General features: G+C 44.1%; 1 protein-coding gene across 1 annotated transcript; it reads right to left on the bottom strand.

The window, feature by feature from the left end:
* Positions 1-1153: 1153 nt before the first annotated feature.
* DCAF15 (DDB1 and CUL4 associated factor 15) lies at positions 1154-23989 on the bottom strand. Its single transcript, XM_083593383.1, has 13 exons — positions 23836-23989; positions 19847-19944; positions 19593-19728; positions 16260-16366; positions 15541-15677; positions 14535-14705; positions 10153-10728; positions 7092-7183; positions 5518-5646; positions 4029-4114; positions 3169-3273; positions 2533-2648; positions 1154-1781 (listed from the first exon to the last, which is right to left on the bottom strand). Exons 1-13 carry the CDS (start codon positions 23953-23955, stop codon positions 1726-1728), a joined length of 1929 nt encoding a protein of 642 aa, XP_083449509.1. The 5' UTR covers positions 23956-23989; the 3' UTR covers positions 1154-1725.
* Positions 23990-23995: the final 6 nt, after the last annotated feature.

Raw genomic sequence — 23995 nt, 5'->3', positions numbered from 1 at the left:
AGTCCAGTATCCTGTTCTCCCAGGGGCCAACCAGTTGCCTGTGGGAAACAAGTGGATTTGAGCGCCAGAGCACTCTCCCCTCCTGTAGTTTCCAGCAAGTGGTATTCTGCCTCCAGCTGGACAAACACAGAAGCAGATGGGGTCTTCTCATTTAAGAGTACCAGACACCTGTTTGGCTTACTTTTGCTATTTCTCAGTTGTTCACTATCCTGTAGCTGCTGCTGAAAGAGTCCTGTACCAGCTATATATGAAGAACAGCAATGCCAGAGTGGTTTACCAGCCAGCAGGAAAGAATTTCAAGCAATTTTTTCTGAAATAAGACTTCTCAAATAGCAGCAGTTATAGGACTGTGAGGTATTCACACTTGTATAGGAGGAATTTCTATGAAATCCAGGACACAAAGCCTTGAAACTGCAACCTTTTAGTGGTTTTGCTGGTAATGTGCTAATATCTGCTTTGCAGTGTAGGAAGAAATCTCAGCTTTGATTTCAAGTGAATACTGCTCAGTGGTGGGGAAGTAATGCCTCCCCACCCCCAATCCACCATGAATCTTGCCACTCTTCCCTTCTCCGATCTCTCCCCTCCCTCTTGAAAGCAGCAAAAAAAAATTGTGCCATAGGATGAGAAAGTAGAAGTTAATGGCAGACAGAATATGGTCAGAAGGTGCATGATAGAATACAACCTTGCTGAACCTTAGCAAGTCTGGGCATTGATACTCCAGCTAGGAAGTCTGTGTACATTGCTTTGAATTATAAGGAAGAAAGGCAGGGGGTAAACAAAACATTTAAGCTGCTACAATGCAAAACTGGACCGCTCTTTATTTTCACTATCGCCTTGCGTTGAAAGAGGCAAAAAGGCATCTTGAGCTTGCACAAGCATCTCCTAAGTTTGCAGGCGGTGGCTTTGGGAATATACATACACCTTGCTGCTGCAGTAGTGGTGGACTTTGGGCTCTCAGATTTCAGCGGCACCCTGTGCAACACTAAAATTCTGCACCCCACCTCTCATACTCTGTTCTACATCATTGTTCTGGCACCCAATATAGCTGAACCAGCTGAAGTACCCTAAACCCGTCTCTGGCTGCAATGTAATATAGCCTTGGAAGTGACAGGAGTTTTTTCCTCTCAAAGATTAAATGAAACAATAACAGCCATTCTCAAATTTAAATGTTTATTGCAGGGAAGAGAAAGCCTGCTTGAGACAAATTAAAAGAATGAAAAACACATTTGTGGCCCCATCCCCTGGGGGGTGGGGGTCCTGAAACACTGAAACTCAAAACAGGGAAGTTGGTTTTGGTCTCCTTAACAATCATTGCCCCGGAATCATTTCATTTTCTGGGCCCAAGGACAAACCCTGTAGAAGACTCACCTCTTAAGAGTCTCCTTGCAGTTTCACCAAGTACAAATGGACATAACTGCACAGAAGCAGCTGCTTTCTGTTGGAGCCTGTGTAGCCCAACTAGTACGACTACCTTACATGGAGAGGCAGGCTTTTCAGAGCGTCTGGACCAGCCTTGTATTTCCCCCCCAACATGTAGACACATTGAAGCAGAGGGTGTGGTTCTACCCACAAATCAATTAAGATGCACTCAAGGTCATCGGGGCAACTGTCTAGTCAAAAGGGATAGGGAAATTAAAAACTTTTAACAAGGGAGGTAGTTGAATGTGACACACAGTTATGGCAGGAAATGAACTACTGATGTAAGCTTTGCTTCCGAACCCGGCCTCATAAGACAATCCACGTGTAACGCTCGTTGTCAGCAAGGAATTTCAAGGAGCAGCCTGCAGGGGGAAGGAGGAAGACATGAAATTAGCTACACACTGATCTGAGCCAGGCAATTCACAAAAGGGCACGAGTGTTCCAAGAATCCACCAGATTACAATTTAGGAAGGAGGCACAGGAAGAAGCTGAAACTTAAAGTTAGCCCTGAGCAACAGCAAGGGCGAGAATGAGTCCTGTGACCTAGAAAAAAGACATCCGTTCCTCCATCATCTAACACCAGAAAAATGTTAAGATAATGTGCTGTTGTCCTCCTGACGGGCACAGAAACCAGCAGCTGGCTCCCTGGTTTGAAGTAGGCTTCCTGCCTCAACATTAGCAGTCAACTATAACCACTATGGGTACGTGGGTGGCACTGTGGGTTAAACCACAGAGCCTAGGACTTGCCGATCAGAAGGTCGGCGGTTCGAATCCCTGCGACGGGGTGAGCTCCCGTTGCTTGGTCCCTGCTCCTGCCAACCTAGCAGTTCGAAAGCCCGTCAAAGTGCAAGTAGATAAATAGGTACCGCTCCGGTGGGAATGTAAACGGCGTTTCCGTGCGCTGCTCTGGTTTGCCAGAAGCGGCTTAGTCATGCTGGCCACATGACCCGGAAGCTGTACTCCGGCTCCCTCTTCCAGTAAAGCAAGATGAGCGCCGCAACCCCAGAGTCGGCCACGACCACGACTGGACCTAATGGTCAGGGGTCCCCTTTACCTATAACCATTATGCCTTGAGGAAGGCACCAAGGGGCCTCCTGGAAAGTGCTGAGTTACCTTTATGAAGGGCCTCGTTAGTCATCCTGTTGACATAACGACCACTGCTCTCTGGCACCAGCCATTTCATTACCATGTCCACACAGCTTTTCCGGTAGGAGCTCCACACACTGCCACTAAGGGAGGAAAGATGGGGCTCTGTCAGCATCCACAGTCTGCAAACAGGTCTCCAACAAAGTACTAAGGAAGAAATCACAGTTTCTTTCCCCATCTTGGTATCATTAATCCACAACAGACTGAGGCTTCGTGAAATGTCTACTCATTTCGACTATAAACTCCCTTTAGCTGTGTTGAACGGTTTTAGGTGAAGCAGTATGGGTACAGGTGACAGTTGGCTTTAGCAAGCTCCTTAATTATTTTATTTATTTATAAAAATATAGACTATTTCACAAAAAACAACTAAGCCGATTACAACAAAAATACAGGGGGTGGAACTGTACTCAATACAGGCCCTAAGTTTCATAGCCAATTAAAAATAAATGGATGTAGTTTTACATGAAGAATTAGCGTTCAAAAGGTATTTTGGTGCAATGTTCATAATACTGAATATATACCCAGTCACTGTGCACCTCCGGTAACAAGTCAACTAGCTGTCCGAGATGGATTTTCCTTATGGCACATCATACAATGTCTTACCTGGTCTGCCCTTTGACTTCTGTGAGGTCTCCCACACTGACTGTGACAAAGATACCGGTGTTCAGATCCCATGCAACTTTGAGACTAGTGTGATACGTCTTTGGCCTGTGAAAAGCAGAAAACAGCAATTTGGACAAGCAGCTGTGAACACCAAAAAGCAACATCCTCTTCCCAACCTCACAACGACATACCTTGTAAATTACTCCAAGATTAATCTCAGCAACTGATGAACCTCCACCAGCCTATGCCCAGGTGTTGGCTCCAGGAAGAGAACTTGATACTCAGAACCACAGCTGAAAGTAATTTGCTCTCAATATATATCCTCCACAGATGCTATTTTCACATACTAGTTATTACCCAAGTTTTGCCCAAGTACTGAGATTGGTATTTTGCATCTGATTTCATTACCTGAGAGTAAATACTGGGAAACATTTGCTAGCTGGGTGGTTTTGACTATCTGACAAATGACATTAATGTTACTATTTGCAGTATTGGGCAATATTTTGACAAATCATGAGACCACATTTGTCACATCAGAAATAAAAAGTTGCTGAGAAGGTAAAATTTCATTAAAATCTTATTTCCCCCCCCCCCAACACACAAAATGAGGTTCTGCAAAAAATTCATTTAGCTCCACCCAAATCGAGACCAAAATGCAAAAGTGAGCTAGCAAAACAGGCCAAGTGTATGACTTTTAAGCCCTATATATTAATGCTTATTCTGCTTCCTTCTACTCTAGTAAATCACTCCAAAAGATTTCTCCCCCTACCAAAAGTCCTTCTGTGTCAAAATCCTAATACAACAGAACTTCAAAGAGAGAAGATATTCAGAGGCCCAAGGTGGGCGTGACAGAGACTCACCTGAGCTGCCCCTCTTCATCAGGAGAAGGAAAAGCTAGGAGCAGGAGTCCGATATTGATAATAACTTGGTTGGTTTCTGGACACACCTAGGAAGGCAAAGTTGACAGCTGGTAAAAGCAAACTACCTGAACTGAACTGTACTCACAGCAGGACCAGCAAGTCAGAAATGCTGGCCCAACAGCTTTCAGAACAGACAATGTTTTTGGGACAGTCATTTGTTCCAGGTGCCTTATGTTTTTATAGAGATAAGCTATCTTAACTATAAATCAGCAACCGGGTGAACTTCAACATCACACTAAGGCAATGGTTCCATCAATGTAAGCATTTTAGCTTGCCAGATGGAACAATTTCACTTCTCCTCCCCCTGTGTGCTGTTCCAGGAGTTCCTGACCCACCCAGAGCCAATTGCAGGGGGAAAATGAGGGGGAGGGAAGCCCCACTGTGCAAGAAGCAACTTCTGCTGATGGGACTCAGCAGGTAAATCCTGCCCTTAATTTCTTGAGAAAATTAAGTGGGGACAAGGGCTAAGCTCTTCCTGGAAAAGCAATTAAGGTCTGAATTCACATTCCCTGGTGAACACAGCACACTTAATTCCTTGGCTAGGCATAACCCAAGCCACACAGGCTCAAGAAACTGTACCATGGGAGAAGGATTTCTCCCACCCCTTTCAATTCTCCCCTGGGCAGGTTTTAGGATTGTGTTGCAGAGTACCACTTCCAATCTGGTGGATATGTCTCACAAGAAATGAGAGGTAAATAGCAGTAGCAAGATTTGCACCTTATAATCAGACACTAGGGAGACAATTGGCCATCCCTGTCTTTAAAAATGGAAGGATCCATATCAGCCACCTTTGGTGAGGTAGAAAAGAAGGTCTCCCGCTACCCCTTATTAGTCAAGGCTCCCGTACAAATTAGATATCATGCCTGAAAGCAGGATGGGACACTCAAAGGCCCTATTGAGTTGGAAAATCCAGAGGTGTCATAAACAGGTGATGACATGTGCTGGTACTGAATACAATTCACATGTACCAGCCTAAGTTACTTAGGCCACAGCATTTTAAGTATGGCTTGGCACTACTGGCCAACATAATGAGAGTTCTGGTTTTCAAACAATGATGCAACTGTGTTTCAGCCTCCCCTTCAGTCACAACTAACCAGAAACTTAAAGACAGGAGTGGGGTTTGCTAGAGGGTATTACAAACAGGTAGGTCAATTGCCAAGGGCTCTTGCAATGTAGCAATGCCAACTAGACATGCACTGGCTATTTTATTTATGTTGACATCTCTCTCATTTTAACTTTAAAAGGATTTGATGTAGCTATCAAAAATTAATAAAAGAGACAATAAATAGAGCCCTTCCTTGGAAATAAAGTCCGGAAATCAATGGCTGCAAGGATGCAAATTACCAAGGAGCAGCACAGTTCCTCAATGGCCCAAACTGCACCCAAATGGGGCATCGTTAGTGCGGTAATACACCCAACATGGTCCTACCTCCAAAATGACGATGTCGTAGTCACTGAAGGAGCAAAACTGCTTTGACCATGAGGCATCATTCCGGATCACCTCGTTAATGACATACTCAAAATCTAAAGTCAGTTGCTCCACTGTTAAGTATTGGCCCTGGAAAGGCAAAGAAAGATGTGGATTTAGGAAAGGGGAAGCATTTGCATTGCCAGCCCTGCACCAAAGCTACCTTGAAACAATTCTTAATTCTCAAACATTTACAGCATAAAAAATTACAATGTGCAAAACCCAACTCTGAATCTAAAATAACTTGAATCCTAACAAAGCTTGGCAGGGAAAGTCAAAATGGCCAAGAGCATCTTCCAGAGACTCATTTGAGGTGGAACCTGCTGCCCCCCCCCCCCGGTATCAAAACAGCTCCCTTTTAGCACTGGAGGGTAGTTGAGAGTTGCAATCTTCATAAGTGACCTCATGCTGCAGATGATGGATGAGCAGTTGGCTCAAGTGAGCCAGGATGAAGGCTGCCAACTTTCTGCTAGTGAGTTCTGCAGGCCAAGTGCACCAACACTAACAGAGCAACATCTCAGCAGCAGAAAGCTCAGTAACTGTCATAGGACAAAGGCAGATTAGGACTAGAAACACTGCCAGTTGGAGAGAGGACATTTTGTAACCAAATAGATCACTCTTCTGTTGAGGGGGAAAGCTGATTCTGCTCCTCTAATAATCCTTTAAGCCATCATCATATATTATGAGCATGTGGCTGCTGCTAACCTCCCTGCTCCCTGATGAGGCTCTAAGGCACAGCTGTAATATATTGCAAAAGCCTGCCATATGTAGGCGTATTGCTGGTGTGATGGACTTCCTACACTGTCTGGCCCATCAGTATGATATTCTACATGATTAGAAAAGAGAAAGTTCAGCCCTCTAGGGACTGTAACATTGCAGAAAGGAGGTGGGGGAAGTCACATGTTTGAAAGTTCCCCAATGTCAAAATTCCCAGCCTGGGGACAATTAACACATTAGGAAGTATTCAGATCTTTCTCCACAACTTTCTAGTTTTTCCATATGCAAAGAGCTGGTACATACATAATTGCCATTCAATTATTTGCTCATTCCTCCATGTGCTCAAGTTTTTGGGATGCAGTCCGCAGAGGACTATACCACATACCTTTCTGAATGAGTTTCAGCTCTCAGTTTAAACATTCTGGGAGGTGAACAGATCTGTATTGAAGGCTCTGGGTTGTATCCAATGCTAGCCCTATTTGGAACAGACCCACTGAAATAAGTGGACATGACTAACTTAGATCAATGAACTTCAACAAATCTCTTCTTAATAGGACTAGCACTGAATACAACCCTCTCTTTAGTTACAAAACTACACTTTTCCTGGTTATATGAAGTAATCAGTATACACTTCTGTTTAGGAAGTAAGTGGTAATGGGAAACCTGCTTGAGTTTAAATTAATTCCTCTCAGTGACTTTAGGTCACCTTGTTAAGGGAAACAAATCAAGATGGTTTGGTTTAAGTGAACCACTCACAAGTCTAGGCTAGCTGCAAATCCAGTTTCTCTAATGATGCTGGGACCAGAAACTACCCTCACCTGACAGACAGCCTTCTCCTTCAGCAGCTTCAAATTTCTTCCTTGTAGGTCTGTCACAACAAATGGCAAGGAGATCTTATCATCCTCGTATTCTGAAAGTAAACACAATATGAGACGAAGGAGAGGGTAATCTCACACAGTCAAAACAAATAGATGTCAAGATGAAGCACCTGTCCAAGAAGCTCAAATTTAGTGAGAATGAGAGGGGGGGGAGCACGCGCATCAGGGGTCAAAAGAATCTTTGCACCTGGAACAGGATGCTTCAAAAGGAAATTTTCATCTTTCCAACAATTATATTAGACTTCTTCACATTTTACAAGTATAAATAAATTTTATAAGTATAAATAAATTTCTACTCTCAATTTGGAGACTGCCCTATCACTATCACTATACAGGTGGAAGTATGCAAAAATCAAAAGATAAGAAATTATTTCATGTGCTGTGTGGTGGGCAAGACTGAGAGACAACAATGTGCAAAACCACCAAGCCAGATTTGTGACCTGAAAGGGAATTGAAACCCAGGTTTCCTCATACTGGTCCAATTACAGCAGCAAGAAACCAAGGCTCAACATTTGTTTCTAAGGGTGGATTCACAGTGTCTTCCCCAAACCCCAGACTTTTTGTAGTCTAAAACTGAATCTGCTTCAACAGTCAGTAGAGCATGATATTCTTAATCTCCAGGGTCATGGGTTTGAGCAAAAGATTCCTGCATTGTAGGTAATTGGACTATATAACCCGTGTGGTCCCTTCCAACTCTACAATTCTACAGATTGTACAGATTCGTGGAAAGTGGATGATTCACAGAGGCACAACCATCCAAGAGGAAAAGATAAGGCATACTTAGTGTCTTAACACCCAAATGCTTTTAAATGTGGGCAGCGGCAAGGGCATGTACACAACTCCCACGTCCAATTTCCTTGTACATGTAGCAAATCCTCCTTTAGTTTGCAACCCTCCTCATGCTGCAAGGGGTGGTCTGCAGGGGGCTTCTATGTAACTTCATCTGAGTGGGAGAAGAGCCCTCCACATGACTGGTGACCTTGATAAAGCAGGTTCCCAACTGTGCAAGGCAATTCACTCGAGTTCAAGCAAAATGAGTACAGCCCCCCTGAAGACTCCCCCCACCTCAACATGGGGCAAGTTGAAGACTGAGCATGCAGAATGACGCACATGGGGACACTGCAGCAGGGCCCACATGCACACCCCTGCCCACAGATGCATGTCAAATGTTTTGAACATTTGCCAAGTCTACAATTTCAGACATGAGGTCTACATTTTCTATGGCTGCAGACCTGTCACCACAGCCAACTCAAGCACAAAGCCAAGAGCCCCAACATAGATAATCATGTTTCATTTGCCAAACCCTGCCACAAAACAGCCTACTTGCTGCAAGGTTTTCCTTGCATCATGTTCCCAACATCCCCCACTCTGATTGGTTCAGAGAAGGGTGGGGAACCTCAGGCCCAAGGACAAAATGCTGCTATCCAGGCCTCTCTAACTGGCCCTCAGAACTTTCCCCAGGGTATATCCCCCTCCACAGGCCATACCCCTCACTGCCCCTGCTTTGCACCAGGCATGTTTCTGCATGGCTAGAATGTGACTCTGAAAATGCCTATCTGGATAGCAGAGGCAGAGAGAGCGTGAGATGAATATGTACAGAAACTAGCCTACTGTAAGGAGGTAAAATAAATCATCCTGCCTGTATTTGCCTCTGGTCCCACCAACCTCTGGCATGTGTGTCTCGGAAGATTCCCCAGAAAGGAACAGAATCCTTGGGCTGAAATAGGTTTCCCAGTCTAGGGACCCAAACAATGCACACATGAAAACCAAGCAATCATGGTGAAATGCAGCATCCTAGTTTTGCCAGAAAGATGAGTTGTTGAGACCTGCAACCCTAAATCAGTCCAAGGGCATAAAATGAAGCAATAATGGAACCATCATTCAAAATGACTCAACGGATGGTAGGGCACCTAGTTTTCTGGCTAAGCATGTTTCAAAATACATGCATGCAGAAGACAGGTCTGTCCCCCATTCATACTTTATGCAGACCTTCAGACTCTCAGTGAATGAATTCAGATGAACACCCTCTATCCACCACTGGGGTGGGGAGAAGCTAAGTAGGATGTCAGTGGTCAGTGCTGTGCTCAGCTCTTTGGTCCTCCCTATGACCAATAAATTTTGCAAGATGTATACACAGCACCTCTGCCTAACTTACACAGATCACATAATTCCGCTTTCCTTGGCACAGTTTGATTTTCCTTTTCCTGCAGAGTACACACATTCCTTCCTTTACGCAACTGTAAACATATTGCTTAACACTGAGGTAGGATTAGGAAAATATCCCAAGGAAAAATCCCTACATGCACACTCAGTATTCTCTTGTTGAAGTCACAAATTAATTATCAAATTTGTCAAATCCATTGCCCTTAAAGTGAAAATAAAAATTAGCCTCTTATACATAGACTTACTTCTCAAGAGCTTCAACAGCCACTTGCTATGATTATGAACGAGTCACAATTAGGTCTATCAGCTACCATACTAGTAGAATTGGCATTACAAGACCCATTCAGCCTAGGACAACTAGGCTCCATGCCTCAGCATAGTTCCACCTCACTGCTTCACATTAATAGGAGACATGGAAACTTTTAAGTCCCTATGTTGTACACAATATTTCCAGAAGAGAAGAGCAAAAATCTCTCATGCAGTCCCACTGCCAGGCCTGCCCCCAAATGTTGGGTGAGGGTTCAGAGGGAGCCCACGAGATCAGGGGCCACACAAGAAGAAAACTGCTGCTTGTAGCTGTACAACGGGGACAGCGTGGGAAACATTCCCAAGGCTGAAGAAAACAGCTTTTCCTTGTACATACAGGAAGTCAAACAAAAGCATGGGCCTGACACTCTGTGCCTTCTAGGGAAGAGGATGGCTATCAATAACCAGCACAGCTGCAGGCTTTCTTACTGAGCCTCTTTGCTGGTGCCTGCAGATCCAGATGCCAGAGATTCAAAACCCTGTCATTTGCTCCTTCCCCAAACACTGTGCTTTGTTTTAAAGGGAGACTTACCAACTTCTGTCTCAGAAGAATCACTGGGCTCCATAACATAACGCAGTTTAGTATAGTTCACGTAGCCTGGCTCTGTTGGTTGGTTTTCCAGTTCAGCACTGGCAGTGGGTGAATCTTTGGGAGATCCATCCACATCAGAGATGCTGTCTGTTCCAGGAGATGTGGAGCTACAAGTGCCACTGCCATGCAAGCAAGACCCCAATCTCTTCCCTAGATCCCAAGAGGCTGAACTGCCCTGGCCAAGGGCCCCATCAGAGTCAAGAAGGCACTGAAGCCCACTGCCTGCCTCCTCTTCCATCGGGGCAGTGCCTTTAGCTTCCTTGGCCCTCCGGAAGATGTCCGCAACAAACTCCTTTGCCATAGCTACAGCAGGGGAGACATGGTTTCCTGTGTCCTGCGGAGGCACGGCAAGGGGCTGCTGCAGTGCAGCTCCACCCTGACAGTAACAGTTATCTCTTTCTAGCCCTTCTTCCAAGCCTGCAGGGCACTGTGAGATGAGAGCTGTGTGGCTGACTTCAACAGGAGACCAGGGCTGACGACTCCTATCATAAAGGATTTGGCAAAAGTTGCTGTCATCTGAAAGAAGGTAGCGAAGGAAGGTTAGAAAATGCTGAATATATTGCAATTTCTGCACCCAATGCACCATTGTTTTCAATCACCAACAAAAGTAGTATGACTTCAAGATAGTCAGATATCAAGAACTGATTAAAATCTTAGATTTTGTTCCCTTTGGAAGGGGTAAGATGCAGTGATAAAATGTTTCAGGGGCATGGGAAAGTGTTGTTGCACTCAGGTTCTGCAATCAGGCTTCCAATGGGCATCTGGATGGCCACTCTGAGAACTGCGATGGATTAGATGGGCCACTGGCCTGACCCAGCAGACTCTTCTTATATTTTTCTGCATGTTGTTTATATCAAAGCTCTCCTTGCTTCCCACAGGCCAGCTGGACGTCATCCTGTCCACAAGCCTATCTCTTTTTCAAGCAGAATTCACATCTATGACAATGACTGGTTTAGTTCAGAAATGGAGCATATACATATATATATACATACATACATAATTAGACCTATCCAATTACCGCCCAGTTTCAAATCTTCCATACCTGGGTAAGGTAATTGAGAGAGCGGTTGCTGAACAGCTTGGTAGGTTTCTGGAGGAAACATCAGCATTAGATCCATTTCAGTCCAGTTTCCGTCCTGGTTTTGGGACGGAGACGGCTCTGGTTGCCCTAACAGATGACCTCCGTAGACAACTGGATCGAGGCGGGTCAGGACTGCTGATCCTTTTAGATTTGTCAGCAGCCTTTGACATGGTCGATCATGATCTTCTGGACCACTGCCTCGCAGACGTGGGGATACAGGGAATAGCCCGTAACTGGCTGTGCTCTTTTATCTCTGGTCGGGGACAGAGGGTGGCACTAGGGAGGGAAATGTCGTCGCGCCATTCCTTGGTGTGTGGAGTGCCGCAGGGCGCAATTCTCTCCCCGATGCTTTTTAACATCTTTATGCGCCCCCTTGCCCAGATTATCCGGAGCTTTGGGCTGGGCTGTCACCAATATGCTGATGACACTCAGCTCTATCTGCTAATGGATGGCCACACCGACTCGGCCCCGAACACACTGACCAGATGCTTGGAAGCTGTGGCTGGATGGTTTCGTGGGAGCCGATTGAAACTAAATCCTTCGAAGACAGAGGTCCTATGGCTAGGTCGGGATGGCATGGGGATGAGGGACCAACTCCTTTCTCTTGCGGGGGCCCAATTAGTGCCATTGCCTTCCGTTAAGAGTTTGGGTGTAATCCTTGATGCCTCCCTTTCCATGGAGGCGCAAGTTACAGCAACAGCCAAGGCGACATTTTTCCACCTTCGCCGCATCAAGCAGTTGGTCCCTTACCTTTCCCGACCTGGCCACAGTGATCCATGCGACGGTCATCTCCAGGCTTGACTACTGTAATTCGCTCTACGCGGGGCTGCCCTTGAAGCTGTCCCAGAAACTCCAGCGGGTACAGAATGCTGTAGCGAGGCTCCTCACGGGGTCTCTGCCATGGGAGCATATTCACCCAGTGCTTTTCAAGCTGCACTGGCTCCCGGTGGAGTACAGGGTCAGATTTAAGGTGCTGCTTTTGACCTTTAAAGCCCTTCACGGTCTAGGACCCTCGTACCTACGGGACCACCTCTCCTGGTATGCCCCACGGAGAGCCTCAAGGTCCATAAATAACAGCACCCTAGTGGTCCCAGGCCCTAAGGAAGTTAGATTGGCCTCAACCAGAGCCAGGGCCTTTTCAACTCTGGCTCCGGCCTGGTGGAACGCTCTGCCTCATGAGACCAGGGCCCTGCAGGATCTGATTTCTTTCCGCAGGGCCTGTAAGACAGAGTTGCTCCGCCTGGCCTTTGGCTTGGAGCCAATTTGATTCCCTCCCTCCCTCTCTTTCTTTTTCTTTTCCTTCTCCTCCTGCAATGAGGCTACATTTTACTATTTTAATGTTCCATTATTTTAATGTTGTATTTTATTTTTGTTTTTAAGTTGTAATCATTCATCTTGTTTTTATTATTGCTTGTAAGCCGCTCTGAGCCCGGCCTTGGCTGGGGAGGGCGGGGTATAAATAAAAAATTATTATTATTATTAATTATTATTATTATTATACATAAACTATATATGTATATAGTTTTAATTATATCAATCATTTCTTAAAATATCACTTTTTGTTTTTAGTGATTCTTGTTTTTAATCTGTAAACTGCCTTGAGTTCCGCCAGGGAAAAAGGAGGGGAGTATAAATAAATATACAAGAAGAATAATAGTAAGCAATGCAGTTTTAATCCCTGGCACCTCCATATAAGGATTTGCAAAACAGATTAGTACTGGGAAAGATGGACCAAAGATGCAAGTGTCAATTGGGCAGTTCCTTATTGCAGCAGCACAGTCTTTCTAAAGTTTAGTTTAGCGTGACAAATACTTCCCACCCCAAGATGGACAAATGTTGATAGAACCTTTCATTTTTAATGACTGAGGTCACCGAGGTGCACTGTGGGCAAGTAGCTCCAATATCTAAGAATTTGGTCAGTTGCCTGCCCTGGATGGGGTTGCGCTTCCCCTGAAGGAGCAGTTTCACAGTTTGGTAGTGATTCTGGATCCAGCTCTGTGGCTGGAGGCTCAGGTAGCATCTTTCTGGACCAGGAAAGCGCTGCCACAGTAGTTCATGCATTTGTTAGTTCAAGACTGGATTAATGCAATGCGCTCTAAGTGAAGCTTCTCTCATGCTTGATCCAGAAGCTGCAGTTAGTGCAGAATGCTGCAACACAAGGTCATGTAAAACACCTGTGCTCAGAGGTCTGCACTGGTTGCCTACTCACTACCAGGCCAAGTTCAAGGTGTTGCTATTAGTATAGAAAGCCTTTAATAACTTGGGACTAGTCTGCCTACAAGATCACCTTGCCCCATGTGCCCACTTCAATTGGCGAAATTGGCACTACTACAGGTGCCACATAATACCTCTTCTGCATCTGTAAGAAGTTGATCATTTAGTATGGCACCACCTACACTTTGGAACGCCTTGCCTATTGATATGAAGCAGGTGCCTTTTACTGTATTTTCGGCGCCTGCTAAAAACATTCTTGTTCAGACAAGGCTACCCAGATGTTTAGAAAGTTCAGGTTATGTTAAAGTATGGTTGTGATTTTTTCTTGATTTTATTGTGTTACCTTTCTGTAAACTGCTTCGAGGGTTTTTTAAAGATATAATCAAGCAGTGAATAAACTTTATGAAATAAATAAAATAATATTCCTCTCACCTTCATTAACCTTTCCAGTCCACCCTTTCCTATACTTTCTCAGAAGCAGCAGAAGGCAAAACAGAGATCAGTGAAAGGGCTTTCTCTGCAACAGCAGTGTCTCTTTCACCATCCCAAGAAAGACTCGCCTAACACTGACTTCGTTATCTATCCAGTGCCAGGCTTTTCAGATGTTTGTCTGAAAACTGTATAAACTTAGAGCCAATAGGGTAAAAACAGTGTTCTGTCATTTTGCATTTTTAAACATCAATGCCTTTTTATTATTTTGTTTGCCATACTAAAAATCCTTGGGGTTGAAAGAAAATATAAAAATGAAATAAGTTAGTTCACCTCAGTTTGAAGTAGATTTTTAGGACTGAAGAATTCTTTTTGATACATAAAAGTGGAAGCACTTTAATTTATTGCAATGGGGTATGTTCTCAGTGTTCCAAATGAAAGGAAACTTCAACATATGATTGTTTTAACTGGGCATTCCCAGTGTTAAAATGCAACAGAGGCATGCAACACTTGAGGCTGTACATCTCAAAGCTCACCTTGCACAGACTCTCATCCAGAGGCTGAGAAGTGACACACAAACTTCCCCATACTCTCTTACCTGATGTGTGCACAGAAACAGCACAAGCTACCAGAGAATAGCTGGTATTAAGCAGCACCACTTGGTCCTTCTTAAGCTGGAATGCTGGCTGGAATGTGGGGAAAGGATACACCACCTGGTACTTGGTGTGCAGCATGAACCCATGCTGCAAACATTTGGCGTTTGGATCACCTAAGGAGCATGTACAAAGGATCATCAGCACCAACTTAGGGGAAAAGTAAATAGTTGTTTTCTGAATTTCTAGAGAAGAATGATTGGCACCTCTTCAGAAAGAATATGAAACTATAACCTGAGCCTTGGAATTGGGATGGCTCTAAAACTGAAAAAGTTCTTTATGGCTATGAACAAAAGTTCAATGGCCATAAATTTTCAATGTTTCACATTGATTATTGGTTTCATAAAAAGGAACTTTTGGTGACTGCTACATTTTAATAACTGGAAATGCATGTAATATGAAAATATTTTAGGAAAATTACATTGAGCATAAGTATTACATTGAGCATAAGTATATGGCTTATGTGTGTGGTACGGAAGCTGTACTACCCAGGACAGGATGGAGTTGTGCAGAGTTGTTAAGGCAGCAGAGAGCATTGTTGGCTGCCCACTCTCCACCTTAGAGCAGATTTATGCCACAAGGTGCCATAGGAAGGCAAGAACGAGCCGTCTTAAGAACAGCTTCTTCTCCAGAGCGATCTCGGCCCTGAATGGGAAGCCTGGACTTTGAAAGTCATCTAATCTTCCTTGCTGTACTATACTGTATTGTTTAATTAGTGTTTTTATGGAGCAGTCAAGTAATTTCGTTGTCCCCGAGAGGGGGCAATGACAATAAAGATATTATTATTATTATTATTATTATTATTATTATTATTATTATTATTATTATTTCTAATGATGTGAATCCTGTCATTTCCCCACATTGGATTACAGGTGCAATTATTACTGCTTTAGCTGTCAGTCCTTCCAAGTTTATTAATTTAGGGCACTTTGCCAGCAATAGGCCACTCACCTGGATGTGCAATGGCCATGTCCCTGCAGCTGGGACAGTGCACAAGAGGAGGCATAGCAACTGTACTAATGTAGATATCCCGATGGTTTTCATCACTCATCATCATGTTCATGAGCAGGCCATTGGCTGAACGGGTACTACCAGGAGAGAAGGGGCAATTTTCAGAGGAGGAAATTCATGTATCCGTCCATCCATCCTTTGCTCAAGCTCTGAAGTGACCACACTGAATGACAGCAGTGCCCCAGCATCACAGCCAGGAGACTTTCCCTGCTCTGTCTGAGGTTTCCAGGGATTGCACCAGCAACTTTTTACATGAAAAGTGTGTGCTCCACCACTAAGCTATGATCCTTCTCCATAGTCACACTAACTCATTCAACAGCAAAGGAACACCCTGTTAAACTGAATTCTTGCTAGCATCTGTTTTATCTGGAAGAGACCCTTGATTCAGAAAAGGTAATAATATATTGACACAACTGACACAACCCTTTTGCTTGATTCAATTAATCAAAGTAAGGGGGCCATGTCAGTTAAATAATTTGTAAAGACACCAATACCTTTCCTGTTTTTTAGCATTCCTTAAAAGGCAGCATACAATAAGCAGTAATCCAGAATGCCTCAAGCAAGTATAATGAGATCCTGATTCTCATGGAAATGTGGGAAGTTGAACTGGCAGATATCGCACTCAATCTCAAAAGCAAGTTTCATTGAAAGAAACATACTTGAAACCAAAAACGATGACCTTGGAGGAGTCACTGGGCCATTCACATACAGTCAAGTAGAGGTCACTGTAGATTTCTTCATCTTGGAACAATCGAACCTGACGTACCTGAAGGAGCAGGACACTTGGTAAAACATCAGAAAACCCAACTGGGCCTCAGAAAAGAGACTTAGCAATAGATGACCCCACGAAAAAAGGAGGATACACTTAAAACCTGTATCCAACAAATTAGTCCCATTAGTACCCAACCAATTAATGGTTTGGAGCTGTACAGTATTAATTCACGGAGGAAGGAGTAGGCACCTTCTGTGATTAAACCTTAGTTCAAAAGGGTTTTCTAGATTTGTGAAGATTGCTATTTTATATTCATATATAAACATAATTAATCCAGACTCAACATTGATTGACGCAGCACACCAGCCTTGCCAAATTTGGTGCATTTCATAAGAACATAAGATTTCTGCAGAACAGGTGGCCAACCACATGCTTTGGAGCAGCTCCCATCATCCCTGACCACTGGCCACACAGGCTGGGGATGACAGCAATTATAGTCCAAAATACATGGAGGGCACCAGGTTTGGAAGCCTGTTGTAAGCCAGTGCATGACAGGCCCAAGCACAACCCAACATGAAGCCAGTTAATAATACCCTCTAAAAGTTGAAGTACTGGTTTGCTTTTAGTAGGGGTTTGTCTAAATTTGTAACCCCTAACAATCAGAACCTATTTGTGTACAGCAGTTCACAAATATTAATTCCATTCAATTCAAAAAGATTCACCTTGGCCTGGTTCACACATCATGTTAAGCCATGGTTGGTTTTAAGCAAACTAAAAACTATGAGTTGCCCCACAGATGATCAGACTCTGGCTTGCTTTGTGAAAACTTGCTTTGTTTCCCACCCCTTTCTACTCTTCAGTGCCTACTTGATCCCATTAGTACCTTTGTGGTACCCTAGTACGAGCATCACCTCAGGAGGTCACCAGCCTCTTTACCATTGGTCACCTGAGTGAACAAGGTGGCAGTGAGATCTACTCAAAAGTTAATCAGCTCATCTCTGTGGCACACAGGCCATACTGGCTTCCCACCCTTACCTGAAAAGGGAGACCTGTCCTCTGAAGCTGATAAGCTCCCTTCATCCTTTCCTTCCATCACTCTACTGAGAAAGGAATTTCCCCCCAGAAGACTTTAGCCTCCACTTCACCCCACCTCCCCACAAATCTTTGGGTGAAGAGAATTCTTCGGGAAATGTATTATTCTTTGTTTAGTTTAGTTCTTTCAGAAAGCCAACCAGGTAACCTAACTGTCTTTCGCTTTGCACCTCAACTGCACTCTTTTCGCCAATGGAGTCGTTTTGATTCATAATCAAATTTATTGATGACAAAATCAGAATAGACAAAAGCAAGCAAACATCCATACAATTCAATACAAAAAGTGTGGAGAGGGGAGTAAACGTAGTGTCAGAATGGGGCATGAGTTCAAAGGTTACTGGTGTTGTGAGCAAAGATGTATAGCAAAAATCAGTATTAGCCTGAATCATGAGGAAAATAAGGGCAAGAGTCCCAAATTAATTTAAATTAACATTACTGCAACACCAGGGTCTTCTAGACACATTCATGTTTTCATGCAATTTCTAGGGCAAGATTCAACTAACCCCTTGCATTAGCAGGAAGGAGTACAAGGATTTCTGCTGCTTGAGCCCCTCTCCTCCCCACATGCCATCTCCAAATCTCCAGAGGATTGAGGGAACCCCTGGAACAGATTTAGGGGTACGTGGAGAGGAGGAAAGCAGGGGGCAAAGTCCAAATACGTTTTATCCCTAAAATGGTCAAAACAGGCTTCCAAGGGTGTCAGAGAGATGCTCTACCGGCCAGGTAACAAAAAAAATCTATCACCACTGGAAGCTCTGCTAGTCGTGCAGAAGCAAGGGTGCCAAAGTAATCAGTTTTATCTGCCTTTGCTGCCACATGAAAAGCATTAATGCACTCTCACTTGTGTTCTGTCAGATTCAGAGATTTACACCAGCTATGCTCTACTGTCATCCTTCCTGAAGCAACAGGAGCATCAGACAGAAAATTCCTCAGAGCATTCAGGAATCCATCAGATTCCATAAGTCTCCACAGACAGACTATCTCAATACCCTCACCACTAACAGAGTGAAGTAGGTGCATTCAACCCAAAACTAACCAGGATACAACCCATCCATGACAACCAACTCACAATGGAGTATTACCAATCTGTTCTGTGGCAAAGACCAGGTCAAGGGTATATCTGGCCTCATGGGCTGGGCTAATGGTGTACTGGGCAAATGATGCAACCCCATGATTGTCCTGGTAATCATAAAGTCCAAGCTAGCCCATCTGAAACAGTCTCAGCATGGGCAATGAAGTCAGCCCAACTCATTAGTGCTTCTGGGCTTCTCATAGAACCTGGTTGGCCACTGTGAGAACAGAACACTGAACTGGATGGGCTTTTAGTCTAACCTAGCAGGGCTATTATGCTCTTAAGTATATCTTCACAACTATAATTGGTCTAGGTTGATAAGAGAATACATGTGCCCCAGGAGTGCACAGAGGTTTTGTGATCAGCACAAAAAATGGCATCCACTACCCCACAAAAAAGAAACTACGTCCCTTGCCAAAAACAGATTACTAACACTTGTTTTTGTACCTATAAATTATCTGCAAAGTCTGTTAGCCAGATTGATAAACTGCAGCTTTTAGGTGCTTGGGTATCAAGAAGCAATCTGTATACCTGTGATAAGCAAATACTGCAAGTATGTAAGGGCAAATATATTATTCTACATTGGCTTCAACAGATGTGTTAATCCTTCCTAGCAAACTGTCAGACAGGACGCAATCACACATGAGAACTAAAGTTCACATGCTTTGCAAATCAGTGAGCACCCAGCTCAGAGGCACCAAGTTGCCCCCAAGATTGGAGGTGTGTGTCATGCGACATCACACACATCTCACGACACTGTGCAGCCTTCTGCAAGGCTGCACCAGCCCTTGCAGCATGGAGGGACTGGGCCCCCTTCAAACAAATATTGAGGGAGCCGAAGACACATCGCCCCCTTGAATTGGCGCACCTGACCCAGCTATTTGATGGGATCCAACTTCAAGTATGGCCCAAAGATCATACTTACTACTTCCTGCTGCCAAGGCAAAATACTCTCCCTGAATCCTGATTTCCCACTACCTGAAGTTTTCCAAGTGCCTTCCACAGTGTTCCACCAATAACAAGGCAAGTTGTGCTAATTCCCCAAGCTAATTCCCCTAACTCACAACAAGGGGGAGATCTCAATTCCATACCCATCATATGCAGCTTGAACCATACCATTTTTAGTTTGCTGTGGACATTGAACTCCCACCAATAGAGATGGTAGATATAGAAGGAGAAATCATCATCACCACTGCTGCTGGTGTAGGACAAGACGTATCTCCCACACTTAGAGAAGCCAAGGAAAATGTGCCTGCAAAGAAAAATGCCAAATTAAGACTATCAGGTCCATGTGTAGAATGACCACCCATGCAGCTAAGGAATAGCCAGCACAATGACAGTTCATCACAGAATGAGGGACATAGTCTTACCCTGCACACAAGAAATGTTCATCAACAATGCTCTTCAGAGATACACAAACTCTTGGTGGTAGCTTACGGAAGAGGCGAGGTGAGAGCTGTCCACTGATCTGCAAGGGGTATCAAAGACAGTAAAGAAGGTTCTCTTAAAGATCTCAAGGCCATATCTAATGTACATAGTACCACAAATGGTCAAAAGGGGGAGTGGGCCACATTAGAGTTACATGGGTGTTAATGGGGCTTAATCAGCGGCAGAAACATCTGGTGCCCTCTTTGTGGTCCTGACAAGTCACTGATTCTTGGCAGAAATCAACTGCAAACCTTACAGCACAGATGAGCCATACCTCTAGTTGCACATGAACATCACTGCTCCACTCAAGAATCAAGATGGCACAAATGAACAGGAATGGACTTAAAGTGGCCAACTTCTCACTTATACTCTTTGCTTTGGTGTTAAAGGCACAAGGAGGGATAGCAGGTGCCAACGACCCAATAGCTGGCTTGCACTTAACATTAAACTATGGTTTAGTGTTAAATGCATAAGCTAGAATGAGACTCACACACTCCTCTCTTCCTTCTCTTTAGCAGACGTAAGGAGGACAGAGCTAACACTTTGTTTCATTTCAAAGAACTCTGGGTTACATTATATAGTTGTACCTTGGGCCTTGGTTGACAAACGCCTTGTGAGTCGAACATTTTGGCTCCCGAACACCCCAAACCCGGAAGTGAGTGTTCCAGTTTGCGAACGTTCTTTGGAACCTGAACGTCCAATGCGGCTTCCAAACGTTTTGGAAGTCAAATGGATTCCGTTCGACTTCTGAGGTACGACTGTATATGATCCAAAAATTGTGGTTGAAGGAAGCCACCTTTTTATTCATAACCCATGCTTTGAAAATGGCTTGCTTACTTTAGAAATGGGGGTGGCGAACTAAATTGAAGAAAAAGTAATGCGGCTTCACACAGCACAATATGGCTTTACAGAAGACAGCAGCAACAGCAATAGATTACTTTTATAAGTAATTTTACATGCTCACAGAGAATAGGTCTGACCAAATGCTTTTAGTGACAATAAAAAGGAACCTCTGTGTACAGATGTAATATACATCTGATTAACAGGTGCTGAGGAAAACCTCCTGTTGTTACCCATCCTCTATATGCCCTGCCTGCAAGTTTTCCAGGAGCATCTGACTGCTGAATTAGAAGGATTTTGGTTCAATCTAGCAAAGAAATTATGTTCTTTACTAGAAGGCTCCCCAAAAGACTGGCAAAGCAAAGGACAATAAAGCTTTGAAGTACTTCATCCAAGAAGCCACAACATAAAAGATTAATAATGAATTATATCTGCAGAAGAGGGAAAATGGCTGGGAACAGATGATCTGTCCTCGGCTGACCACTAACCGTAAATCTGAATGCCACTGGTCTCCGCAACTCACAAAAAATATAAACCCCTCTATGATATTAATTTTACATCCTCCCCAATTTTATGTTCCTTCCATCACAATACTACTTCACATTCTCTCAATATGTTTGCTCTTTCCCTACACATGCGTCTGTAGATTACAACATCTTTGTCTTACCCAGAACCACCCAACCAGTGTTAGAAACTGAGATATGAAAGCTAGGAACTAAAGGGCACCTTAAACCAAGGTTATGGGAGCAACAACAGAATGCCTAGGTGCGCTTTTTTTATAACAAGAATACAAAGCTGAAAATCAATGAACTGCAGCTAAAATATTATGTTCATTTTCCACATGGTCTAGTCCTTCCTCCGCCCACCCCCCTAATATTCTCAAAAGGGTCTCTTCAGAGAGTAGCTGGAAGTGAGGAGGCAAAAACGGTCCTCCTTTCCTTCCACTCTGCAGTTTTAATCTGAAATCTTAGGTGCAGTACTGCGCCCAGAGCTCAGAAGCTGCTCGCGCTAATGAAATTCCCTGTCGCGTAATGCGCCTAGAACAATGGGAGTTTCGAACATTGCACACAACCCAATGAAGTAAATCAGACAGACAGAAGAACGACTAGCCAAAGGTCACATGATTAGCATGATGGTAAAGCAGGCATTTGAACATATGCCTCTCTTGCACTAGCCTAATCCAACACAGCCAGAAATACCTCCATACACCATTCACCTCCACCAAACTATCCACTTTCATAGATAAATAATCTTTTAGCGGAAGAATTCTTAATGCTTTCATCACACACACAAAACTATTTATTTATTTCAATTATTTATATTCCTCCTTACATACAAATTTGTCAAGATGGCTTAAAAGTAACATTAAACTGCATTTTTATAAATGAATGAATAAACACCACAACATAACAATGTATAAAAGTAATCAGGATCCTTCCCACGGGGCAGTTACTGGTAAAAAGGCCCTGAGGGGTAGGGATGGCCAGCTGTGAGGTGCTCCTTGCATGCATCCTCCTCTCTACTGGACTTGCTTCCACTGAAACAGTTGATAGCAGATGGGCCTGTGGAGTGAAGGGCAGTGGGAAGTCCAGCTACAGCAGGCTCTGAGGTTTTGGTTTTTGTATTATTATTATTAGCTGCATGTGTTTCCCACCCCTCCTTAAAGCAACGTTCCACCACCATCTTTCACAGACTCCTTGCACACCCCCAACCACAGGCAGCAGCTCATTCCCTCATCCTAGTCACTCCTCACCAGCCTCCCTAGTGTCACACAATCTTCTCCAGCACTTCCATCACAGTCTGCCATTCACTCTCCCAGTACACCTGTTTCTCCTCATAATACACACACCTATACCTACAGTATTAGCAATTCCAGAGGGGTGTGTGTATTGGTTTGTTGAAACAGAAAAGGCTAAAACTTGGTTAGCTTTCAAGGATTTCAATACCCAATGCACAACTATGTGCAAGGTGTTTTCACATGGTTATAACCTACCTTATTCCCATCCCATCTCCATACATTTATCTTACAAATTTTTTAAAAAAATCTAATTTGTATCCCCAAATCCAATTCATACCCTCAAACATGCACACCTTCCCCAATTTACATTGAACAAAGGCCTTCTTGGTGGTGGCTCCTCCCAGATAACTTTGGAACTCCCTCCCTGGAGAAGTGAAGACAGGCTCCCTCCTAGTATATACTCTATGTGTTCTTTTTGTTTTTATGTTATGTTTATGATGTTACTCTTGAAAACCATAAAATACCTATTTTATTTTATTTTAAAATTGGCTCCCTCCATATTGTCCTTCTGCCGGCAGGTGAAAAGGAAAATTATTCCAAAAAGCTTTTGGAGAACTGTCCATTTTTAATAAGGGGGTTGCTGCTGTGATTGTTGTTTTCATCTGTACGTTTAGACTAAACGTGTGTGTGTGTGTACACACACACATATATATTTATAGTTTTTATTCTACTGATGTTTAATTGCTTTTTAATTATTATTCCCTATGTTCTCAGCAGAGTCCCTGTCAGGGGAAAAAGGTGGGTGGTATATATAAATAGATATATTATAAGGGTAATGGTAACAGTAGTAGTAGCAGTAGTCATGCAACTAAAAACATTGCTGTTTAGACAAGTCTACCAGATGAAAGCTGAGGTAATACAGTATTAATCTGCTTTAGCATTTTCACTTTTGCATGTTTTAAAGTAGGGTGTGAGGTCGTCGTCCCCCCGACATTCATGTTTTATCTTCCTGTAAACCGCTCTGAGGAGTTTTGGGGGTTTTTTTGGGGGGGGGGAAGCAATCAACCAAGCGGTGTGTACATTTTATTAAATAAATAAATGAACATACAGTATAGACATTTCCTGCCTTCGGCGCGGAAGGTCTCGGCCGTGGCACCAACACCGCCATACACACCCGCCCGCCCGGCCGCCTTTCTTTCCGCCCCTCCCCGCCCCGCTTAAGATTTCCTCTCCATCCCCGCCGGGTCTTTTCCCCATCTCGACCCCACCGCTTCGACCCCACCGCTTCCCACACGCCGCCTTCCACCTCCGGCGCTCAGGGCCAGGCCTCGGCCGCCGCGCCGCTTTCCTCACCTTGACGCGCTCCAGCTGCCTCACCACATGCTCCCGCCTCCCGCCGCGCCCGGACTCCGCCGAGCCCCGCTTGCCTCCTGACGCGCCGCCGCCCCGCTCCGATTTCGAGCTCGGCGCCATTTCCTCCTCCTCCGCCGCCGCCGCCGCCGCCAGAGCAGCA

Source organism: Podarcis filfolensis (genome assembly GCF_964270895.1).
Source record: "Podarcis filfolensis genome assembly, chromosome: 17".
NCBI classification, from domain to species: domain Eukaryota; kingdom Metazoa; phylum Chordata; class Lepidosauria; order Squamata; family Lacertidae; genus Podarcis; species Podarcis filfolensis.
This window is presented reverse-complemented; position numbering and strand designations above follow the sequence as displayed.